The sequence below is a fragment of the Mastigoproctus giganteus genome, chromosome 4 (assembly GCF_048544385.1).
Source record: "Mastigoproctus giganteus isolate SK-2022 chromosome 4, ASM4854438v1, whole genome shotgun sequence".
Classification (NCBI taxonomy): domain Eukaryota; kingdom Metazoa; phylum Arthropoda; class Arachnida; order Uropygi; family Thelyphonidae; genus Mastigoproctus; species Mastigoproctus giganteus.
In genome coordinates, this window is record NC_143578.1 from 49,566,463 (window position 1) to 49,588,889 (window position 22,427).

Here is a 22,427-nt window from a genome sequence, read left to right on the forward strand (position 1 = left end):
GGAGGATGCAGAAAGGTCAGGGAATGACCACCGCATATTCCCGGAGCAATATGGCCTTAGTTGCTAATGCTCCTAAAAACCAAATAAACAAACAACAAACATCTCACTGAAGACTTGTGTATGTGCTGCAAGTATATCCTGCTGAGACTTTTGTTTTAAGCAGGATATACTGAGGTGCAGTTGCTCCAGGACCCCAATGTCACAGGGCTTCTTATGTCCTTATTGTAACTTTTATTGATGTAAAAAGGTAACAGTACATGAAAGTTTTTAATGGAAATTTTGTTGCTACATAATTATTCGCACAACTACTTTGTTTCCCCCACTAAATGTGGCTTATAGCCTATAATACAAATTTGTCTTAAAAAAAAATAATATATATATATATATATATATAATTATTTTTTACGGTCTGGAAAACTTGTACCCACCGATTGGTCTAACATAGTGTATTACCTTGTAATTAATTTTAATTATATCTTGATTTATTTATCTATTTAATTGTTAATTGTAACTTATATATATCTTACACTTTAACACAACTGACTTAAGTACATGATGCACCTACTCTCGGACATTCGTTCAGGGTCCTAACTATAGGAACGGGTTTGCAACCCCGAACTACCCTAGCCCAACTTCATATCCCTAATTTAATCATCTTTTTGCTTTACTAAATTCTACATTTTATGCTCTGTGAGTGATTAGTGTAACGAAAGCAATATCAGAGTACTATTTTTCTTACTATACCCAATCATAATTTTTCGCCTTAACAAAGTTTAGCTACTCTACTGCTACTTTGTAAGCTGTTATATTTCTTTGCTATCCCGGGTGTTTGAGTATCATGTACTTAACTTTAACCTAGCGTAGCTCCACCGCTTACGTAAATTACAAAATATACATACACCAAAATTCGTCTAACGCTAGGTGCCGCTAGCGTTTCTTTGCATATATACACGGGTTAGCCTCCGGCTCTTTCTTTTTTGTCGACCGGTCAAGTAGCGGTAAGTTATTGTCATTCTTGTCATTCGGACACTCGCTTCCTTTGTCTTCTCTTTTTGGCGGGCTACTTACTTCTGTAAGGTCATCCATGTTCTGTATGTTATACTTTGGCATAATATTTTTGCTTAACTTGTATTTTATTTATTCAAAATTTATATTCTAAATTATTTTTTACCACGTGTCCGCGTACACGTGTTTTTTGACATACAGAACATGTCAGAAACAGAAGTAAGAGTATTGCTGTTCTTTTTCATAATTTAGGTGGATGACCTCTGAAGAAGACACAGAAATTATGAAAGATACTGCAATGCTATTTCTACTTTGGTCGTTCTTTTCAAAAATCTGCTATTTCTACCTTGGTCGTTCTTTTCAAATTTTGCATTTTTTCAAAATTCGCACTTTGTTTATAACGTTACACTTTTCTTTTCCGTTCTTCCCCCTTTATTCAACATACATCGCTCCCAGGGTACACGGTATTTTCATTATTAGCATAAGTTAAATTAAAGATTTACACATAACATTAAAAATAATTTTCTATATACATTATGGTTGTAGGGTACCTTTGCTCTTGCAGTGTCCCTGATCCATAATTCATATTATCGATATTTCATTTTATCTCTATTCAAATTCAAATCCATTTTCTTTCTTTACTTAATTTTTTATTCATAATTATATATATATATATATATATATATATATATAAAGTTTGTATTAATATATTGAATAAAGTATGCATAAAAGGATGTGAAAGTTACACAAAGTGCCAGTAACTAGAAGGGTGAGGATAGCTGTAAAAGAAGTGTGGTAGATTTGTGAAAGGTGAAAGAATGTTAATATCCTAAAAGTTATGATGAATTAAGAAAATTATGGGTTGAATTAATAAGCCAACAGAAGGTGGGAGAACTGTGAAGTAAAATTAGTACATCAAAATACTAATAAAATAAAAAATAAAATGAAAGTGGTATAGCTGTCATCAGATATGGGGGAAACATATTTAGAAAATGGTCGAATATAGGTAAGACAAATATGCCTGATCTGATATCAGCTGAAATAAATATTGATACACGATCAAGTATTTTATCAGGGGACTACACCTGACCTGTATCAGGAACTGCATTTCTACACTTGTCCATAAAGTAGAAGAAAAGTGAAAGGCCAAAAATTGAAACAGTATCAATGAAAATTATATACAAGTCTACAGCCTATAGACAGGAAGTAACATTAACAGCCATATGTCTCCAAAAGAAAAATATTCACAATAAATGTCAACAGCCAGAAAACATTAGTGTTTTCGACACTATCTTCTAGAACGAAGTTTCCTGAAAGTTAATACCTTTGGCCTTGTACATAGTCATTAAAATTCGATACATATAATATATATCATTAACTGGACTTATTTTCCTGCATGACATAGCCATTAACCTCTCATAAACACAAGATTTAATTTGCAACAACAGTTCGTACGGACAATTTACAATAAAAGACAGTGTAACTCAGAGCCAAGAAAACCTTATAAACTCTTTGGTGTAACACCTCATTAAGGATTAACATTTACAGTGCATTTACATATCCTAAACACACTATCAGCAGAATCGGAGAAATACAAGAAATTCTCCCTTGTTTCCACCAACCATGGAAAATCAGCAGGACTATATACATTTGTCAAAATCTGAAGCTGATTTCTATCTAAATAGTGGTTACATTCTTGGATTAAATGATCGACTGTCTCAACAGCTCCACTAGGGCAGAGAGGCGATGCGGACAATCCAAGTGCATTTAATTTGGAGTTTATACTCCCATGACCTGTAATCATAAATGTGACATTTAAGCCAGGACAAAACCATTTTAACTGCTTAGTGTATTCAAAGACATTAGGAATAAAACTATATGTAACCCTGCCCAAAAGAGCAGCATTCCATTCCAATTGCCAGTTTCTCATAAACTCAGATCTTAATCTAGCAACATCCTCCTTTTCAGATAAATCCATGTTCAATGTATAGTTACCAATATTAGCTGGGGGATCCCTTCTTCGGTGATATAATAGATACTGCAGTATTATTTCATAGTAAATGGGTATTTGTCCATTCAGAACCTACAGAGCAACAGTAAAAACAGTTGTACACACTCTGGCGGTGGCAAGAAAGAAAAAACGCTGAGATTGCATAAGATATTTTTTCACTATGCTATTAACCACCCTAAAGCCCCATGCACCTGCCTCATAGCATATGATAGGCAAAAATAAACTTTTATAGTATAGCTTTAATGTACTTGATTTTATACCCCAAACGTTTTTACTTATTTTAAGTATTTTCCCTGTTAAAGCCTTAATCTTCTTCAAAATATACTTTACATGTTGAATGAAAGAGTTTATGATTGAACATTACTCCAAGATATTTGTATGTTCTTTCTAGTTTGATGCTTTGATTATTAAGTTTAACAACAGGCGGTCTGTTTACATTTAAGTTGCCCTTAAGAAGAAGCTGTTTCATTTTGGGAACGGAAACAACTAGTTTGTGCACATTTCTCCATGAGTTAAGGTCATCAAAGATGTTATTTGATTTTTGCTCTAGTTCTAATCTTGAGTTTCCCATAATCAAAAGGGCCAGGTCATCTGCGTAGGCAATCTTGCGGACATCGCCATGATCAGAAGCTAACCACCCATCAAGGACCACATTCCAACATATTGGACCGAGTACGGATCCTTGAGGGTAGCCACGAGTAACTGGTCTCATGATCAAGCAAATGCCCGAGGAGACCACAAGGTTTCTGTTGTTGAAATAATCTGTAGCCAACTGTACAAAGGAGCTGAGACTCTGGCCTCCCAGAACCTCGTCAGGACACTTTACCACCACAGGGTGTCAAAAGCCCCTTTGAAGTCCACGAAAAGACCGAGGACATATTTAGAATTTGAAGCAGAAACAGTATTTATTGCCGCAATGATTGCGTCCATAGTACACCTTCCCTTAGTGAAACCAACTGAAAAGGAACAGATAGGTTTCTGGAAGTATAATAATTTTTAAATCTTGATACAATTAGCTTCTCTACTACTTTCCCGAAAACGGGGAGAAGCACAATGGGGTGATACAATGTTGATGCTACCTCAGGTTTGTTCGGAGATTTTAGCAAAATTTTCAAGTTTGCCAGCTTTCATGACTCTGGGAAACAGCCAGTGTTTAGACTGTTTGTGGCTTATCACCATGATATTGGTGATAAGCTGTAGCCTCAACCTCCAAATCCTTTTGAGGACTGAAACCTCAAGCAGATCTAACCCCGGACATTTTCCATTCCACATAGAACAGATTGCATCAGAGACTTCATATGCTGTAAATGGATCCTCATTTGTAGGACTGGCATACATTAAATGTTGCATGCGCATATCAGTTTGCTCTGTATATTCAGGGAATGAATAATCCTGATGAGTGATCTCATTGAGGATAGCATTCATAGTTTCTTGCCAAGATAATGTCTCCGTACAATTTGGTTTAATAATTGTTGAGAAGGTTTCAGCAGGGTGAATATTTTCTGCGACAACCTTGTAGGCTAACCCCCAAGGCTCATTTTCCACCATTTTCTGTACCAAATGGTCCCAAGCTAAGTGCTTTTCTTCATGGATGGTGTTAAAATATAATCTTTTTGCAGCCTTGTACAACTCAAGCAAACATGCAATTTCCTCTGCATCCCTGTTGCTTCTTCTAGCATGCTGATAGTCGTGCCTGGCAGATTTAAAGTCATTTCTTAAATTGGTCAATTGCTGTGTCCACCAAGGCACTGCATTGTCTCTTCTTTTCTTTTTAGTAAAACTCTCATTACAATCAGCAATTATTAGATTTGTTGTTTTCTCAACCTGCTGTAAAACAGGTAAACATTCAAGACTTATAATGAATTCATCAGAAGCAGCAGCAGCAGCACAAAATTTTTCGTCGAATTGGCTCCAATCAATATTGCTTGTCTTAAAGCAATGGATGTCATAAGTCGTTCTTGGACAACAAGAATCAGTTTTATATATTACATCAAAAGTTTATTAAATTATGGTCACTACTTGACCATGATATATGAACTTGTCAGCTTTGAATGTATTTTCCAAATGAACGAGTAGAAAGTGTAAGGTCAATAAATGACTGCCCAGTAGAACTAACAAAGGTAGGAGGGTGGCCTTGTGTATTCCATAAATTTAGATCTTTTGTGTGAATGAAATATTCCAGCAGTTCTCCCGTAATGAGTACAAGTACCAAGTATTTATGAGTATACTAGACAGTAGCCCTAAGCATATTCATGGGATTACTAACAGATCCATTAGTAGGTAGAGTAAGCCAAGGATTTTTTTTTTCATACAATGGCCAGACATAGAAAAATTTCTGTATTACACCTAGCAGATATGAGCTAAATGTGTTTTCCTTAAACATTATAAACTTCTCTGCAAGTGTTGGGATTGATGTTGCCATATTCACTGGTCTCCTTGGCCGTCGTATCTAGGAGTGATCATAGACAGTATTTAAATTAGTTTTAGCATAAATATATGCCTGTTGAAATGTAATTTAGTGTTTAACATCTTCATTCACATTATCAGCTACCCATTGCTTTTGTCAACTATCCAGCAACAGCAGCAATACATGAAACATCAAATTAGCTTATTGGAGTACATAAACAATTGTTATCATTCTGATTGATTAGTCTAGGGTGACAAATATAGAACAAGATGGATTTTATTTGCCTCTTCTTTCAACTTCCCAAAACTTATGTTCTGCTTACTTGTGACTGTTAGGAACCAGTGCTAAACTCACTTGTCTTAAAGTGGCAAGTCCTTTGTGCTTACCCTCAGCATTAGCATTAGTAGAGGCACATGATGCAAGAAAGCAAGCTTATGCAGCATCATCCAAAAAAATTTAAAAAAAAACTCCCATTTCAACACTCCATTTGTTCCAGATGCCTGTCCAGCCCAGCCTTAAATTTATTTAGACTATCAGCTTCCACAACAAAAGACTGAAGTCTGTTCCATCAATCAACTACCCACTGGCTAAAGGCAAACTTCCGCACATCTATTCTACAACTGTCTTCCCTCAGTTTGAATCTATGCCTCCTCAGGTTTGTAATCTGAGCAAGGGGAAGGATCCCATCAGCATTTAGCATGCTCAATCCATTCAAGGCCTTACACACCTCAATCAGACCACCTCGCATGTGCCTAGTCTCCAGAAGCTGCAATTTGCGGAACTTAAGCCTTTCTTCAAAAGAGCATCCCTTTGTTCCCTTCACCAGTGTTGTTGCCCTTCTGGCCTCCGTAGCCAGGTGGGCAGGAGCAGCAGTGCGCAGCACACGCTTCTTGATTAGACCGGGGTTTGAGCCCATGCCCACCAAATACGGATGATGCGGAAAGGTCAGGAAATGACCACCGCATATCCCCAGAGCAATATGGCCTTAGTTGCTAATGCTCCTAAAAACCAAATAATAATAATAATAAGTTGCCCTTCTCTGTACTCATTCTAGCAAATCTACATCTTTCCTAAAATGAGGCCTCCAGACCTGTATGCAGTACTCAAGGTGTGGCCTGACCATTGCCTTATACAAGGGGATAATCACCACCTTATCCCTGCTCTCAAAATTCCTGCATATCATCGACAAAACCCCCATGGCCTACTCTGGCAACCTGTCTGCACTGCTCAGAAAACTTCATATCTGACTGCACAATTATCCGCAGGTCTCTTTCATTCTCCACTACCCTGAGTGTAACACCACCCAGTTGGTACATTTCTCTTGTGTTACTGCTACCCATATGCAGTACTCTGAATTTGTCAATGTTAAACTTCAGTTGCCACTGCTCAGCCCATCTGCCTAACTTTTCCAGATCCTGTTGCAGCAGCAGCATACTGTCATTATTGTTATTAACAACCCTGTCAACCTTTGTATCATCTGGAAACTTTGACATTAAACTTGATATACCTTCATCAATATCATTGATAAATATAAAAAATAACAATGGGCCGAACACTGGGGGACACCACTAATCACTCTCTGTCTTCTCCCACTCAACCATCCTTTTATCCATTGTAGCAACTTACCCTTAATACCATTCTGCTCCAATTTGTACAGTAGGCTTCCATGCACAACAGTGTCAGAAACTTTCCTGAAATCCAAGTATATGATATCAAAATTATTTTTTGCATCTAGTTCCTCTGTGACCATGTCATAGTATCCAATTAAATTGGTCAGATAAGACTTCCCCTTAACAAACCCATGCTGTGTCCGAACTATAACCGAAGTGTTGTCTAGATGATCCTGAAGTACCTCCATTATTTTCCTGGAACAGAAGTCAAACTAACAGGTCTGTAATTACTTGTGTCACCCTTTGATCCCCCTTTGTGAATTGCAGATACATTAGCACATCTACAGTCCATGGGGACTTCCCCCTCAGTCCAAGGATGCTCTCATAATTATGGCTAAGGGTTTGCTTACTTCCTTTGCTGCCTTCTTTAATATAACTGGATAGATCCCATCCACCCCAGGTGCCTTTTTTTATGTTTATCTTCAACAATTTCTCCTCCACTTTGCTCTCAGTTATTACAAAATCATTTAACTCCCTGTTAGAGTTTGATAAACATCTGGCCCTCTCCTCCTTGAATAACTCCTCATGTGTGAATGTAGATGGAAAATACTCATTAAGTTTGGCAGCTATCTGAGAATGATCACCTACAGTCGGACCATTGATATCAAGTGGTCCAAGCTGATTCATCCCCTTCCTTTATATAAGTAAAGAAGTCTTTGCTCTTTTTCTTTGCATCCTTTGCCAAAGAGTTTTCATAATCTGCCTTCGCTTGCCTAACCTCCTTTGTGACTTGACTACAGACTAGCTTGTATCTACCGTAGGCTTCTGTGTCGCCTGACAATTTATGTGCATCCTATGCATTTTTCTTCTCTGCCACAAGTCTCATTAGTTCATCTGACATCCATTTGGGCCTGAACCTAGAGCAGTATTTCTTAGTTGGAACAAAAAGCCTAAGTAGCTTCCAAGATTACTTCCTTGAATGCTTCCCATTTAGAATTTGTTGTTGGTAACATCATCAGTTGGTCCCACTGTATAGAAAAACTAAAAAATCTCTGAGACCACTGTAGTCACCTTTACGAAAGCAAAAACCTTTCCCTTTACTCCTGATGGTAGTTGCATCTTTAAGTAAATCCCACATCAGTACACTGTGATCACTGCTGATAATCAGATCAGGAGTGTTACTCCCTCTTGTTGCCTCTCTAACATGCAGCTGTAGAAAACAATCATCCATTAAATCCACAAAAGCCATGCTAGTGTGCGAGTGACCAAACCACAAGTTCCAGTCTATATTATCTGGGAAGTTAAAATCCCCCATTATAAGACACTCTGATTTACTGTCCCCCTCTGTTTCTCTGTATAATTGTTCATTGTACTCATCAGAGTCATTAGGCTTATAACAAACTCCTACCCTCATTTTTGCTTTCCCAGTGCTTATGTCACACCAAACTGACTCAACATTGCACTGTCCATCTGTGTCAACTGGATGCACTTCCTTAGATTTTATGTGTTACTTAACTAACAGCATAACCCCTCCTCCCATCGTATCCTGTCTATCCTTTCTATACACGTTGTACTCCCCAAATTCCAATTCTGCATCCCTTATATCTGAGTGGCACCAAGTCTCTGATATCCTGACAATATCCACCTTTCATGTCTTAACCAGCACTTCAAATTCATCAAATTTGTTTACTAGACAGTAACCGACAATTGAAAATAGACTATATTCTAGTCATATAATTATACAGTGTAGGTGTGGGATTTACTCCATTACCCATCATAGAAGAAAATGAAATTTTCACCCCATTCCTATACTCAAATGAACTTAGCCACTCAGATATTATTTAAAGTACCTTTCATGGACATTGAAATTACATGAATATTAAAAGAATCATTCAGTTAGTGAATTCCATTCAGGCAGCACTTGGAATTAGACTGGATTAAAAAGATTATCCATGCATTATTCTTATTGACAGTTACAATCAAATTATGTCACATGACAATAGTTGTGTTTTTGAATTTCATTTCCAAGGTTAGTACTCTTTGATAATTTTATTGCAATAATATTGTGGGTTTCATTCCATGACTCCTTAGGCTTTTGTTGTAAACCAGTGTCAAAAATTTTGCTAGACTTGTTGCTTACCCCCTTCCCCAGTAGGTTTTATTGTATAGCATTTTTACATTAATAATTAATTATGAATCAACAGAGATTACCTTTATTTTAGATATAGGAAGCTTCTTTTCCAACCAACTCTCCTAGTCCAACTCACTAATAATTCTTAGGGAAGGCGATATCAATTTTGCAAAACATGTGGGACATCTTCCCCACTGTCAGAACCGTAGTGTTCAGACCATACAGTCTCAACAATGAGCGCTCAAGACTACTGTCTTCAAACACCATACCTCTGTCAGCAAGGAAACCATTACATGGATTGACATAAAATTAGACTATATTCTAGTCATATAATTATACAGCTAAACCCCCCCCCCCCCTCCATATCCATTTTTTTTTTTTTTTTTTGTTTTAGACCCCTAAATTTAACTCTAAAGTCAAGCTACAGGACCAAAAGAAATAATCGGCCCATATTTATTAAGCAGTTTAGACCTTCAAAAAATCTAATTTTATGTCAATCCACATAATGGTTTCCTTGCTGACAGAGGTATGGTGTTTGAAGACAGTAGTCTTGAGCACTCATTGTTGAGACCATACGTTCTGAACACTATGGTTCTGACAGTGGGGAAGATGTCCCACATGTTTTGCAAAATTGATATCGCCTTCCCTAAGAAGTATTATCAAGTTGGACTAGGAGAGTTGGTTGGAAAAGAAGCTTCCTATATCTAAAATAAAGGTAATCCCTGTTGATTCATAATATAATAGAATATAGGAATTATCGAGCACTTAATAGCTCTCTGTTATCAAATCTATTAATAATTAATGTGCATCAAGTGCAAAATATTCCTGTATTTTTTTGTAAACACAATATTACTTATCGTAAACATCTGTACTCGCCATTTATGTTACAAAAATGTTTAAGTAATAATAGTAATAGATTGAGAAACAGCCCTGCACTGTTTCTTATGTGCTTTTAAAATTGTAATAGAAAGAAATAAAACTTATCTCAAGAGATCATCATGTGGCTACTTACTGTATAAATAAAATATGGGTGATGAGTAACACTTTCTTGAAAAAATTTGAATTGAATGTATTTTAATGTAACACCAACATTGTTTTATACAATATCAAAAATAAATTGCTGTCTTTGTTATTATATACTGTATTTCAGTAATGTCCATTTCCACTTCTTTCAGGTTGCTAATGAAATAATATCAGATCTCAACTTGAAACCTGAAGATGTTTATTTAGGCCAAGGTAAATTTCACTCTTAAATTTGCAGTTCAGTTTTTAAGCCGTTGCTCTTCCCTTTTTTTACAAGTCATACTGTGTTTCAAAAAATAAAAGAAAGGAGACTGTATTTTAAGAAAAGAGAATAATTAATAAAAACTGCAGTGAAGCCTGAACATGGATTTTACTACAGTTTACATTAATTCAGTTTTAATCTTAGTTTTTCTAATTTACTCCTTTAAATTTCAAGATTTCAGTGGCTTGAGTAAAATATTTAGTAGAAGAGTGGAATACTTGTATAAAAAAGAATTAATAATAATTATAATTTTATAATAGTAATTAAGAAATCTTTATTGCAATAATAATAATAATAATAGTAATACAATGGATACATTGCAATAAGCCCTTCACGGCCACAAGGCCAGGGGTTAACAGTAATATTACAATATGTAAGAAAAAGAAATTAATAAATTAAATATAAAATACATATGTAAACGAATAAAAAGTAAATACAGCTCAACACTCAAAGCATAATACAATTAAAAACATCACAATGTACAAAGAATATATAGGTGGAAAACTGCTATTTTACTAATATAAATATAGCTGTCATTAATTTTAATTCCATTTAATCCGAGGTCATCCCTAAAAAAACAAGGAAGCTATACCACCATAAAAACTTCATAACAAAATAACAATACATAAATTAAGGTGGTTTTTTTTTTTACTCTTCAAACACTACACTTTCTGACGAAAAGTGGTTTTGATTGTATAACTTGGTATAAAGTTAAAATGCCAGTAAAGTTTGCATTTTTTGTGTCTCTTCTTTATATGCTTTTTTCATTAATTGCATAATATTAACAGACCTTGAAAAATTTGCTCATCATCCAGACACCACTTTCAAAATCAAGTACCAAATTAGGTAAAAAAAAAAAAAGTGTGACCATTCTATGTAAACTCTCTTTGAATAATGTGGTATGCCACATTTACTTTTGCTTGTTTATGTTAAACCACATATGCTGACAAAGTTGATGTGTTTTTCAATATCATTCAGGCTCATGCTGTATTTTTGGACAGTTTGTTGATAATTAAATCCCGTGATGTATTTTGATATTTAATATCTGAAGTTTTGTTTTTTTAACTATTTATCCACAGGAGAAGAAACCATAGTTTTACAAAACATTTGGAGTATTGTAATGTTTTTTAGTACAGTTGTTAATTAAATTGTATAAATTATCTTCACAAAATATAGTGTAATGTATTTCATTATCAAATTAGTCATTTATGAATTTATTACTGTACCCGTCAACTGTCATCGCATCACGTATGTTTCTTATATGAAAATAATACCCAATTTAATTATGTTGCTTGATGCTGAGCATCTCCCCTGTTCATCAACAGATCAGCATCCAGCAAGTGCAGTGTGAAAATTTCAAGTTGATGGTAGAGTAGGCATATGGGTCAAAATAGTTTAAATCAGGTAATGGGTCATTTGATGACCTCTCTCCATGAAGGACAACCAACTACCATTAATAACAGGGAACTGAAGGCCACCACTGAGTTGCATTCAAGCCAGACATATTAAATTCTTGCAGAAAGTTTCGATGTGAGTAATGAAAGCATTTTTGCATATGCATCAACTGGAAAAGGAAAACTGAACAAATAAATTCCACAAACTCACTGTTGACAACTATCACAAACATCATGATCCTCTGCCACAAATGTCAAGATACCCACTTCACCAACAGAGTATTTTGTAATGTATCTGACGAATACATCTTGTGTTGTCCATTATGTGCACTTCTATCCTCTAACCAATCCTTCACAAAGGACAATAAACTGGGGTTTTTTTAACTTATATTTTAATTTTTTTTTCTAATCTGCTTGGACTTTTTTTGGTCACTTGATATAACATATATACAATATACATACTTATTCCTGATGAAAGAGCTCGTATATCTATCCCTTCCAATTTATTTGAGAATTAAATTACTGTTAGCTGATTCTACACATATGAAATGATAGACAAGGGAAATTGCTGTGACTAATTAAAAGCGTAGATATGGAGCTTTTATGGTATTTAAAATATATTTAGTTTTTTTAATGCATAAATACATTTTTACTGGGCAGATCTGTGCATTGTTTATATATATATAAGTTGATTTAGATGATGAGAAAAGAAAATGAGCTACAAAATGGAAATTGGAACTACAGAAAACAGAAAAATATGGAAAAATAAAGAGAAGTACTTATTGCTGAAAATCTCATGATTTCAATGTCTTTGTCAAGGGTCAACCATCGAAATCAGAGGAAAGACAGCAAGATGTAGCGCTCTATTTCTGACATGAAATATATGCTAGCATGCGGTGGTAGTGGCAAAGGAAATTTGAATTTTGCTGTATAGGAAGTTTGGCCTGAACATTGAGATAAGCACAGGAATAGTGAATGTATATTTCATGGCTGACCCTTGGGTCAGCCATGAAAAAGTTACCCAATTTCCCATAGCGGTACGTGGAATTTGAGAAGCGTGTATCAAAAAGGGTAGACTGACAATTTTATCAACCTAATGGAAGAGTTGAGTCAATTGGAATCATTTGGAGATCTCTAGAAAATGGACAAGCATACTTTATAGTAATCAGGCAGAGAGATGCATAAAAGTGGAATTGGTATCATAATGATTAATAAATTTGTCAATATGTTAAAAGGATACCATGCCCATTCTGCAAGAATTCTAATCTTAAACTCCCAAGAAATAAGTATAATAATGGGTGACTTCATTGCCAAAGTTGAAAAAGGTAGAGAAGCTAACATAGTTGGACCATTTAGGTTGGGAATGACTCACGGTGGTAAACTCATTGCATTTTCAATAAACATAAGTTAATAATAACCGACACATGAAGTGACTAACCACTTAAAAGACCCAACATTTGTGTCTTCTAAGTGGTTATGGAGTTATTGGCTTAATAAGAAACCAAATTGACTACATCCTGATTAACCACAGATTCAGGAACATGGTAACAAAAACTAAGACATACTCAAATGCTTACTGTGGAATAGACCACATTCTGCTGATGAGCAGTATCAACCTAAAACTGAAGGCCACCACTGAGTTGCATTCAAGTCAGACATATTAAATTCTTGCAGAAAGTTTTGATGTGAGTCCGAAGTCAAAATGTCAGGAAAAAGCTAAACTGAAAGACTTAAGAACAAGGGCACAACTAAAATATTTGCCACAAAGCTTAAAAAATAAAAAAAAAATACTTGGCTGGAAAAGTGAAGGAATCACAGTATCAAGGAATAATAGACTAAGTATGAAAACATAATAAAAGAACTCTCCAAGGAAATCATCAGCTGTAAATGACTGGAAAAGAAAAATCTAAAACTAATGGATGAAAAAAAAGATGTAGAAAGATAAAGATGAATTGAAATTCAAATCAACACATAAACACACAACAGAAGTACAAAAGGAGATAATCAAGCCAAAAGAATGGCTGGAAGCTAAATGTAATGTAATGAAATGAAACAATTAAGGAAGAGTCACAATACAAACAAACTGCACAAGAAGATCAATGAACTTACAGAGAAATACTCATTCAGAACAGGATCCATTGAGAATATGGATCCTGTTCTGAATGAGTAATAATAAGATTAACATAAAAAAAAATTAATACAATGTTCAAAGAAACCTACAGGAACGTATGATTGCAGCAGCTAGACTCACCATATTAGAAGTGTAGGTCAGGTTTACTACCAAGGATTAAATGGTGGAAACTGACTGAAGAAAGGAAGATGTTCATGAGAGGATATTGGAAAAAAGAAAATTAGGACTGTAATGAAAGTGTTAATAAAATGTGAATACAATTGACTAAACAAAATCCTCCCACCAATCCTGATTGTTGTAGTTTGATTCAACGGCAGAAATTTAACCTATTTTGCTGATATCAATCATGCATTACACATACATAAACTTCTTTAATAGCTTTCATGTTATTTTTTTCTATCCTTCAAAATAGTGTATCAGTAGATTAACATAAGCTGTTTCCAAACCTTGTCTCTATATATTTTAGAGGATTAATACATTTTTAATTAATTTTAATCAGGTACCTTGAGACCAGACTTAATAGAGAGTGCATCGTCTTTGGCAAGTAGTAATGCTGATGCGATTAAAACACATCATAATGACACAGATCTTGTACGTATGCTAAGACAACAGGGTCGTGTAGTTGAACCTCTCAAAGATTTTCATAAAGATGAGGTACGAATAATGGGTCGAGATCTAGGGTTACCTTCAGAATTAGTACAAAGGCATCCATTTCCTGGTGAGTTTGCTTTCTATGTTTGGAAGATAAAATAATAGTTTTGCCACATGTAGTTGCCATTTATTTTTAATTTAATTATAATACTTGGTTTTAATATATTGTGATATTTAAATATGTTTCAGAATTTTCCAATTTATTATTTATCATTTTAAACAACTGTTATGATAATAAATTACCTAATAATAAATAAATTACAACGTTAACCTTTTGGTAACTCATGGATATGTATGTGCCTTTGCATAGCTTTTCTGTGTTAAGCGAAGTCTTTATTTTATTTTTATGGAAGCCACTACGAAGCGAATGATTTTACACGAATATATATGAACAGGGGAATAAACATTTAAATGGCCTTCCTACTTAACAGAGGTGATCCTTCCAATCCTGGCCAAAATTCAAATTTTTTTTTTTTTTTTTTGTAATAAATTTCTCTATTTTCCCACCATATGAAGTTTGATTAATGTTTATTATTCTTCTCCACACACTTTTTGTATTAACTAGATTTCTGATCCACTCTCAGTTCAGAAATACCAATTCATTATTAAAAATCTAATTCTGAATTAGATTTAGAATTAATTCTAAACCTAGCTCAGGTTATTCTGGAACATCTGCATTGTTCAGGGAAAGACTGTTCATTTCTTTTTTCAGACAGGAAGTCTGAAAGGAGAGCCAAATTGGGATTAGTTAAGGAGAGTAAATCTAGATGAAGAATCATTAATAAGCCAATCACCAGTCAATCCATTCCTCAGAAATTAGGAAAGGCAGATAAAGTAGTAGAAGAAAAGTAAAAAAGTATTCTTACATTTCGAAACTTTACACTTTACTATGAAGGAATTTGTAAATTTGTTTCTTTGTAACATTGAGGGAGTTCTTTTCTTTTTCCTAACTTTCTGTGTAAGCAAAAAGAACCTGCTTGAGCTTGTAATCTCACCATGCCTTGGAACATGGAGGAGAACACAAAACTTGAATCTAGCATTAATAACTGTAAAAGACAGCTGCCTAGAGAGTAACAGTTCAGTTAGATCAAAAGGTCATTCGGGAAAAGATGCTAGAGAATTTGTAAAAAAAAATTTTTTTGTTGGCAATGGAAATATTCATATATATATATATATATATATATATGTATATATATATGTATATATAGAATCAAATTACTAAAGCGTAGAATTGTGATATTATAATTACTAAAGCATTGAACAGGGATATTATATGATAATATTAACCAATCGGATTAATGCCATCAGCGATAGAACATTACATCCGTCGTTAAATATATGCAGGAATGAAATAATGTTAAAATGTAGAGGCCGTTCTGTATTTTAAAAAACCGAAGCAATCCATAAACTAACCGGACCCTAGGCAACAATGGTTAAACATAAATATTAAATTCAATAAAAAATATACATAATTAGCCATCTATGGGAAAAGATACTTTGCAAGGGACTTTATCGAGGGCTAAACCCCTACAAAATACAAAACCCATGGCAGGCCTAGCTATCAGTTTCTGTTGTCATCTGCCTGTATAACTAGGACCGAAAGAAGTCCATTAGGACCCTTAAGATAGGTAATAAAATAATATAATATAGAAATTAAGTAGCTTATTAATAGTAATTTTGCAGAATACAGGCTGGATGACATTTAGCCCGACCGATAGCTGAAACAAAATAGTAAATAATCAATGCTGAGAACCAAATAATATGCTAAACATAATAAGCTAAATTAGCTAACAAAAGGAGAACGGAGAGAAGGCTAGTTAAAGTAATAGTACCTCAATCCCCCTCGAATTGCTCTAATAGTTCATGAGGTATGAAAAAAAGAATAAGATAGTTAAAAGTAAAAAGTGAAGGAAAGGTGTTTATACAATTGTACATCGGATATTACCAGGAGCGTAACTTCCCGACCCTATAAGAAAGGGATCCTGGTATAGTAAGAAGAGCTAGTAAAAGATGGTAATATATATCAAATAATGGAATACCGGAATGGCTAATTTTATATCAGGAATTAGCCATTCCGGTATTCCATTATTTGATATATATTACCATCTTTTACCAGCTCTTCTTACTATACCAGGATCCCTTTCTTATAGGGTCTGGAAGTTACGCTCCTGGTAATATCCGATGTACAATTGTATAAACACCTTTCCTTCACTTTTTACTTTTAACTATCTTATTCTTTTTTTCATACCTCATGAACTATTAGAGCAATTCGAGGGGGATTGAGGTACTATTACTTTAACTAGCCTTCTCTCCGTTCTCCTTTTGTTAGCTAATTTAGCTTATTATGTTTAGCATATTATTTGGTTCTCAGCATTGCTTATTTACTATTTTGTTTCAGCTATCGGTCGGGCTAAATGTCATCCAGCCTGTATTCTGCAAAATTACTATTAATAAGCTACTTAATTTCTATATTATATTATTTTATTTTATTACCTATCTTACGGGTCCTAATGGACTTCTTTCGGTCCTAGTTATACAGGCAAATGACAACAGAAACTGATAGCTCGGCCTGCCATGGGTTTTGTATTTTGTAGGGGTTTAGCCCTCGATAAAGTCCCTTGCAAACTATCTTTTTCTATAGACGGCTAATTATGTATATTTTTTATTGAATTTAATATTTATGTTTAACCATTGTTGCCTAGGGTCCGATTAGTTTATGGATTGCTTCGGTTTTTTAAACTACAGGACAGCCTCTACATTTTAACATTATTTCATTCCTGCATATATATATATATATATATATATATATATCAAGTGTCAGTCAACCTTCTTACATGGCCATGCATAGTCTTTAGTTTCAGCAGCCATTAGTAATTTTATAAGGCAGTTGTGATTTTGAGCATGTACACTGCCATGAAACATATGCAGTCTGTTGGGAACAGGGGACCCCTTCAAATTTGGTCATCCTTAATTCAGTATGTGTATATGGTCACAATGAATATGTAAACTATTCTGGCCTCACCCATCTTGAGAATAAACAAATTTATTTTTTTGAGACAGAATCAGGATAAAAAAGAGGCTGAAAAATTTTCAGAATAAGCAAGATAATGGCAAAACAAACAATGATTACTGGATTGAATAATCCCATTCAAAGAAAAAACAGGGTAATGAATTAGTATCAATAAGGTCTAATATATTCTTATATATTGTAGGAAAATTAACAGTTCAAACTAAATTTAATACATTGAAGTTATTTTTGAATTTGATCAAGTAACTTTTAGGTGAAGAGAAAGGAAGATCAAAATCCCCAATTTCAAGGGAAACAAGTGTTGAATTCACGTTTTTAATCACCCAAGATTAACCCAAGCATCATTATAAATTTGTATATTATAATGAGGCTTCATGTACAAACTTTGGTTCATCTTAAAATTTAACTATGTAATAATGATGCAGTTGCACCAAACAATATAACTTTTAATTTTACATAGTTTGAATTGAGGCTTTCTGCCCTAAAATTTTATTTCCCAAACTATAAATTCTAAATATAAAATATATAGAACCTGATTGAAAGTTTATATAATATAAACTTAATGTTAAAAGGAAGCAAGTTATAGCAGCATTCATCAGTAATAGCATAGAAGCTCTTACACCTGGAACATTCAATTTTATTAATATCAAAAAAAAAAATTAAAAAAAAGAATTTTATAAAAATAATCACCCTGCCTTTTTTTTATTTGTTTTTTCTGACAGACATATTGTTAGCCTGTAAGTTTAAGCAGTATAAGGTGAGTGGTGTACCCATTATACATACAGGGTCCAGTCACATTTTTATGACCACCTATCTAGTATCCAGAATATGCACCTTTTGTGGCATGCACCGCAGCCAGCCGCCGTGGGAGGGACTCAATAATAAGTCTGTGGAAGGTTGCCATGGTTATCTGTGACCATGCAGACTGCAGTGCATCCCGGAGTTCCTGTGGGTTCCTTGGTGGAGGATTCATCCGTCTGATATGTCGATCAAGATGGTCCCATAGATTTTCAATTGGGTTAAGATCCGTGGAATTTGGTGGCCAAGGGAGTAGCATGAAGTCTTCGTCGTGCTCCTCAAACCACTCACGGACAATTCTGGCAACATGGCATGGTGCATTGTCTTACTGATAGATACTATCGCTCCCAGAGAACACAGTCAACATGTATGGGTGTACCTGATCGGCGACGATCGATAGGTAACCATTTGCTTTCAGGGTGCCCTCCAGAAGTATCAGCGGACCCAAGCCATGCCATGCCATGAAAACATTGCCCAGACCATAACATCACCACCACCAGCCTACCTTCTGCCAAGAATTGTGTCTAGGTGTCTGTTCTCAGAGGTTTCATGCCTAATACGCCACCATTCATCCACTCAGTGGAGCAGAAACAGTGACTCATCGGAGAAGGCCACTCGGCCAGGGTCCAATGTTGGTATTGCTGTACAACCTGATGCATTGTTTGCAATGAATGGCCGTCGGCATCGATGCTGTCACCAAGTGTCTGCTCCAGAGCCCAATGCGCAACAGGTTCGCTGCACTGTCGTGTTGGAGACCTTTCTGGTGGCCCCACGGTTCATTTGGATGCCCAGTTGAGATCAACAGTAGTATGCTGATCGGTCCTGATCAACAGTTTCAGCCAACATTCACCTCTGGAATCAGTGGCACATGGGGCTCCACAATTGGCACTTCAGGTCGTCAAAACGTCCGATTCGTCCAGTCTTGATACACTTTCACCACTGCAGCATGTGAGCATTTCACAAAGTCAGCTGTTTCAGAAATGCTGGCATCCCGGCCTGATAGTCAATGATCGTGCCTTTTTCCACGTCTGATAGGTCGCGTGCTTTGCCCATGACAGAGGTTACTGTGTTCACGGATGGCAAACATCAAGCCTTATATGCTTGCAGTGTATGATCTGCTAGATGTGTGTGATGTCTGCATTGGGATGGTTATAATACAGTCAGTCCTCGTATAGCACGATAGTTATGTTCCTAGAAACCCTCGTGCAATATAAACAACAGGCCCTATGGGAAAAATAGGGTTAGGTGCCGACCACCCAAGATTGAACACACATTTGTAACCAAAACATTACCAAACACAATAAATTATCGTAATAAAATACTTATGTATTTTTACGACTATTACATAATAGTCGTAATAAAATACGTATTTTATTACGACTATTATGTAATAAAATAGTGCTAATGCTTTTGCTTGTATCGTAAGCAAACTTGTTTTTTGTTTGATTTTTCTATCAAAACAGATGACAGCCGTTCCATCTCTTCCAATTCTTTGTGTCTTGATCTAATGGATTTTAATTACACTTTGAGTTGTTCCTACTATGAAAGTTGTTTTTATGCATCTTTCTAATTCTTGGCGTTGCCTCATTTAGGCCTGTAGCACATGCAATATCACATGGTCTTTCATTTCGCTCAAAGCGTTTCACAATTTCATATTTTTTCTCTATCGACAGAGGCAGATTGGCCATAAGCCTTACCGGGGAAACCCCAGTGGGCCGGAGGCCGGTGTGATTTTGGCCATAAACCATAGTATGAGGCCACTATAAATTTTCCCGGGTAAGAATTTTTGATCCAGTCCGCCTCTGTTTATCGATATTGCTTTTCTTTTTCTCTCTGAATCTGCAGTGTCTTCACCAGGACGCTTCCTTTTCACACCTTTTAAGTATTTTACTCATTTTTAGGGAATAAAGCACAATTACAAATTGAGGAGGCACGCTTGATACACATAAACAAAGCTGCGCACGTGTAGCAACTGAATAAACAACACCATAAAGGCAGAGATACACTATTAACACCTCACATTTTACTAAAGCCCATTTCTGGGGGTTACTACCATAAAACAATAAAAACAATTTCCAGTTGGGTTTCTGCTAGTGGAATCTGTTATAAACTGGTAGTAAACTCGATCTAATTGCATTTGCGATAATACCGATAGCTGGAATTGTGTGGGTTTTTATATTATTGCGGTGAAATGTGTTTCCCCTTCACCGATATAAAAAAACATAAATACATTTTCAGAATCTTCTCTTCATTCCTATCGTGTTGCGTTCAGTTGGTGTGATTCCGCATTCGACTGCCATTTCTTGTAAACACAAAGGCAAATCGTGCATAAGCGAATTCAGTTTGTGTTATATAAGATATCGTTCCCCTATTTATAAATTGTGTATGATCGAATTCATGTAGTGTAAACACTTGTTATACGAGGACTGCCTGTATTGTGACTGAACTCTGTAAGTAAATATTAGTTTTTAAAGATATTTATTTCTTAGAAATCTGGGTTTGAAAAAGAGTTCTACAAACAGACAAAAATTGAAAAGCACTGCTCCAATAAAATATGGTAAATAATTTTCAAATGAGTATACTTCCTTGTGTGCTAAATTTGCATAGTAAAGCAAAATAAGTTTGTAAATTATACTTATTTGTCGTGACTATGATAGAAGTATGAACAGTTTTAATGATCTTAGCCATATACAGTCACACACACTGATAGATTTAAAATTCTCCTTAGCTTAATTTGCTCAAAAGCATCATAACATTTTCTAAAAATGTTTACTACTCACAGATATGTTTGCATCTATCTATATTCCTTTGTGAATACTAGGCATCTCATTGCTTATTCATCACCACATTATTACCTTAGCACCCAAGAATTGGTTTTGTAACAAGTACAGATATACTTTGGATGATTTGGATTTTATGCTATCTAAACTGTTCAACAGAAGTTTTTACAAAAATGACAAGATAATGGCAAGGAAAAAAATTTCAGATATATATTGAAGTTACTGCAAATATTAATAATTAAATTTGACTATTTAAATATTAATTACTATATAATTTGTATATCCATTTTAAACATATTTCTTTCAGGTCCAGGATTAGCTGTAAGAGTTATATGTGCAGAGGAACCATACATGGAAAAAGATTTCTCTGAGACTAGTGTACTTGTGAAAGTTATAATTGACTATGCTAATGCTGTAGACAAAGTAAGTTTTGCAAGAAAAATCGGACAACTGTTTATCTGTATATCAAATTATTTATAATTAAAGTTTATGATGTATCTGTTCAAACTGTTATGTGAAAATAATAAAATAAAAGCAATTGCAAAACAAGTAATTTTTAAAAAATACATGCTTGAAATGTATTGCAATGCACATCATGTAACATTTATATTTAGCAAAAAATTTCTTGAACTATTTTTTGTATTGCTAATGTTATTGTAGACTTGCCTATCTGCACATTTAGGAATTTTCTTTATTAAAAAAAAGGGGGGCCACAGAAAACAAGCTATAATGATAATGAAGATTTATTATTTATGTACCTATTTAAAACACTTTCTACCAGAATCTCATCAGTGCCAAGCTTTCGAATAAATTTTGGTTTACTGCCATTCATCTTCAGACAAAAGTAGATTTTATGAAAATTTTTGGAGAACCTAAGTCAGCTACTATTGATAGCTTAACGGTCCTCTAAGCGCAACCTTCCATTTTGATGGTCTCTCTCATTCACTTTTTGCCACTGGGTGGCCAATTCACCCCCTGGTTGCTTGTTATATGTGAAGGTAAATGCCTCATTACCTTAAAACTTCTTCACAGATTGTGTTTTTAAATTCTCTCTCTCTCGCTCTCCCCCCCCTCTCTTGAATATCAGTAACTTTCTTCTTCCACTGATTGAAAATAGTTTTATTATTAATAACATGCTTGATGTGGGCTTCTTTCTTGGTTAACAAACCTTGTTTTCCTAAATGCTAATATTCTGA

General features: G+C 34.9%; 1 protein-coding gene across 3 annotated transcripts in view; it reads left to right on the top strand.

Annotated features, from left to right (window-relative positions):
• Positions 1 to 22,427, top strand: part of bur (GMP synthase burgundy) — a 182,154-nt gene that overhangs the window by 126,653 nt on the left and 33,074 nt on the right. For all 3 annotated transcript variants that reach the window (XM_090372708.1, XM_090372709.1, XM_090372710.1), the window contains exons 10-12: positions 10,340 to 10,400; positions 14,474 to 14,692; positions 21,539 to 21,654. In XM_090372708.1, coding sequence (XP_090228834.1) covers positions 10,340 to 10,400; positions 14,474 to 14,692; positions 21,539 to 21,654 — 396 coding nt within the window. The remainder of the gene's footprint in view (positions 1 to 10,339; positions 10,401 to 14,473; positions 14,693 to 21,538; positions 21,655 to 22,427) is intronic.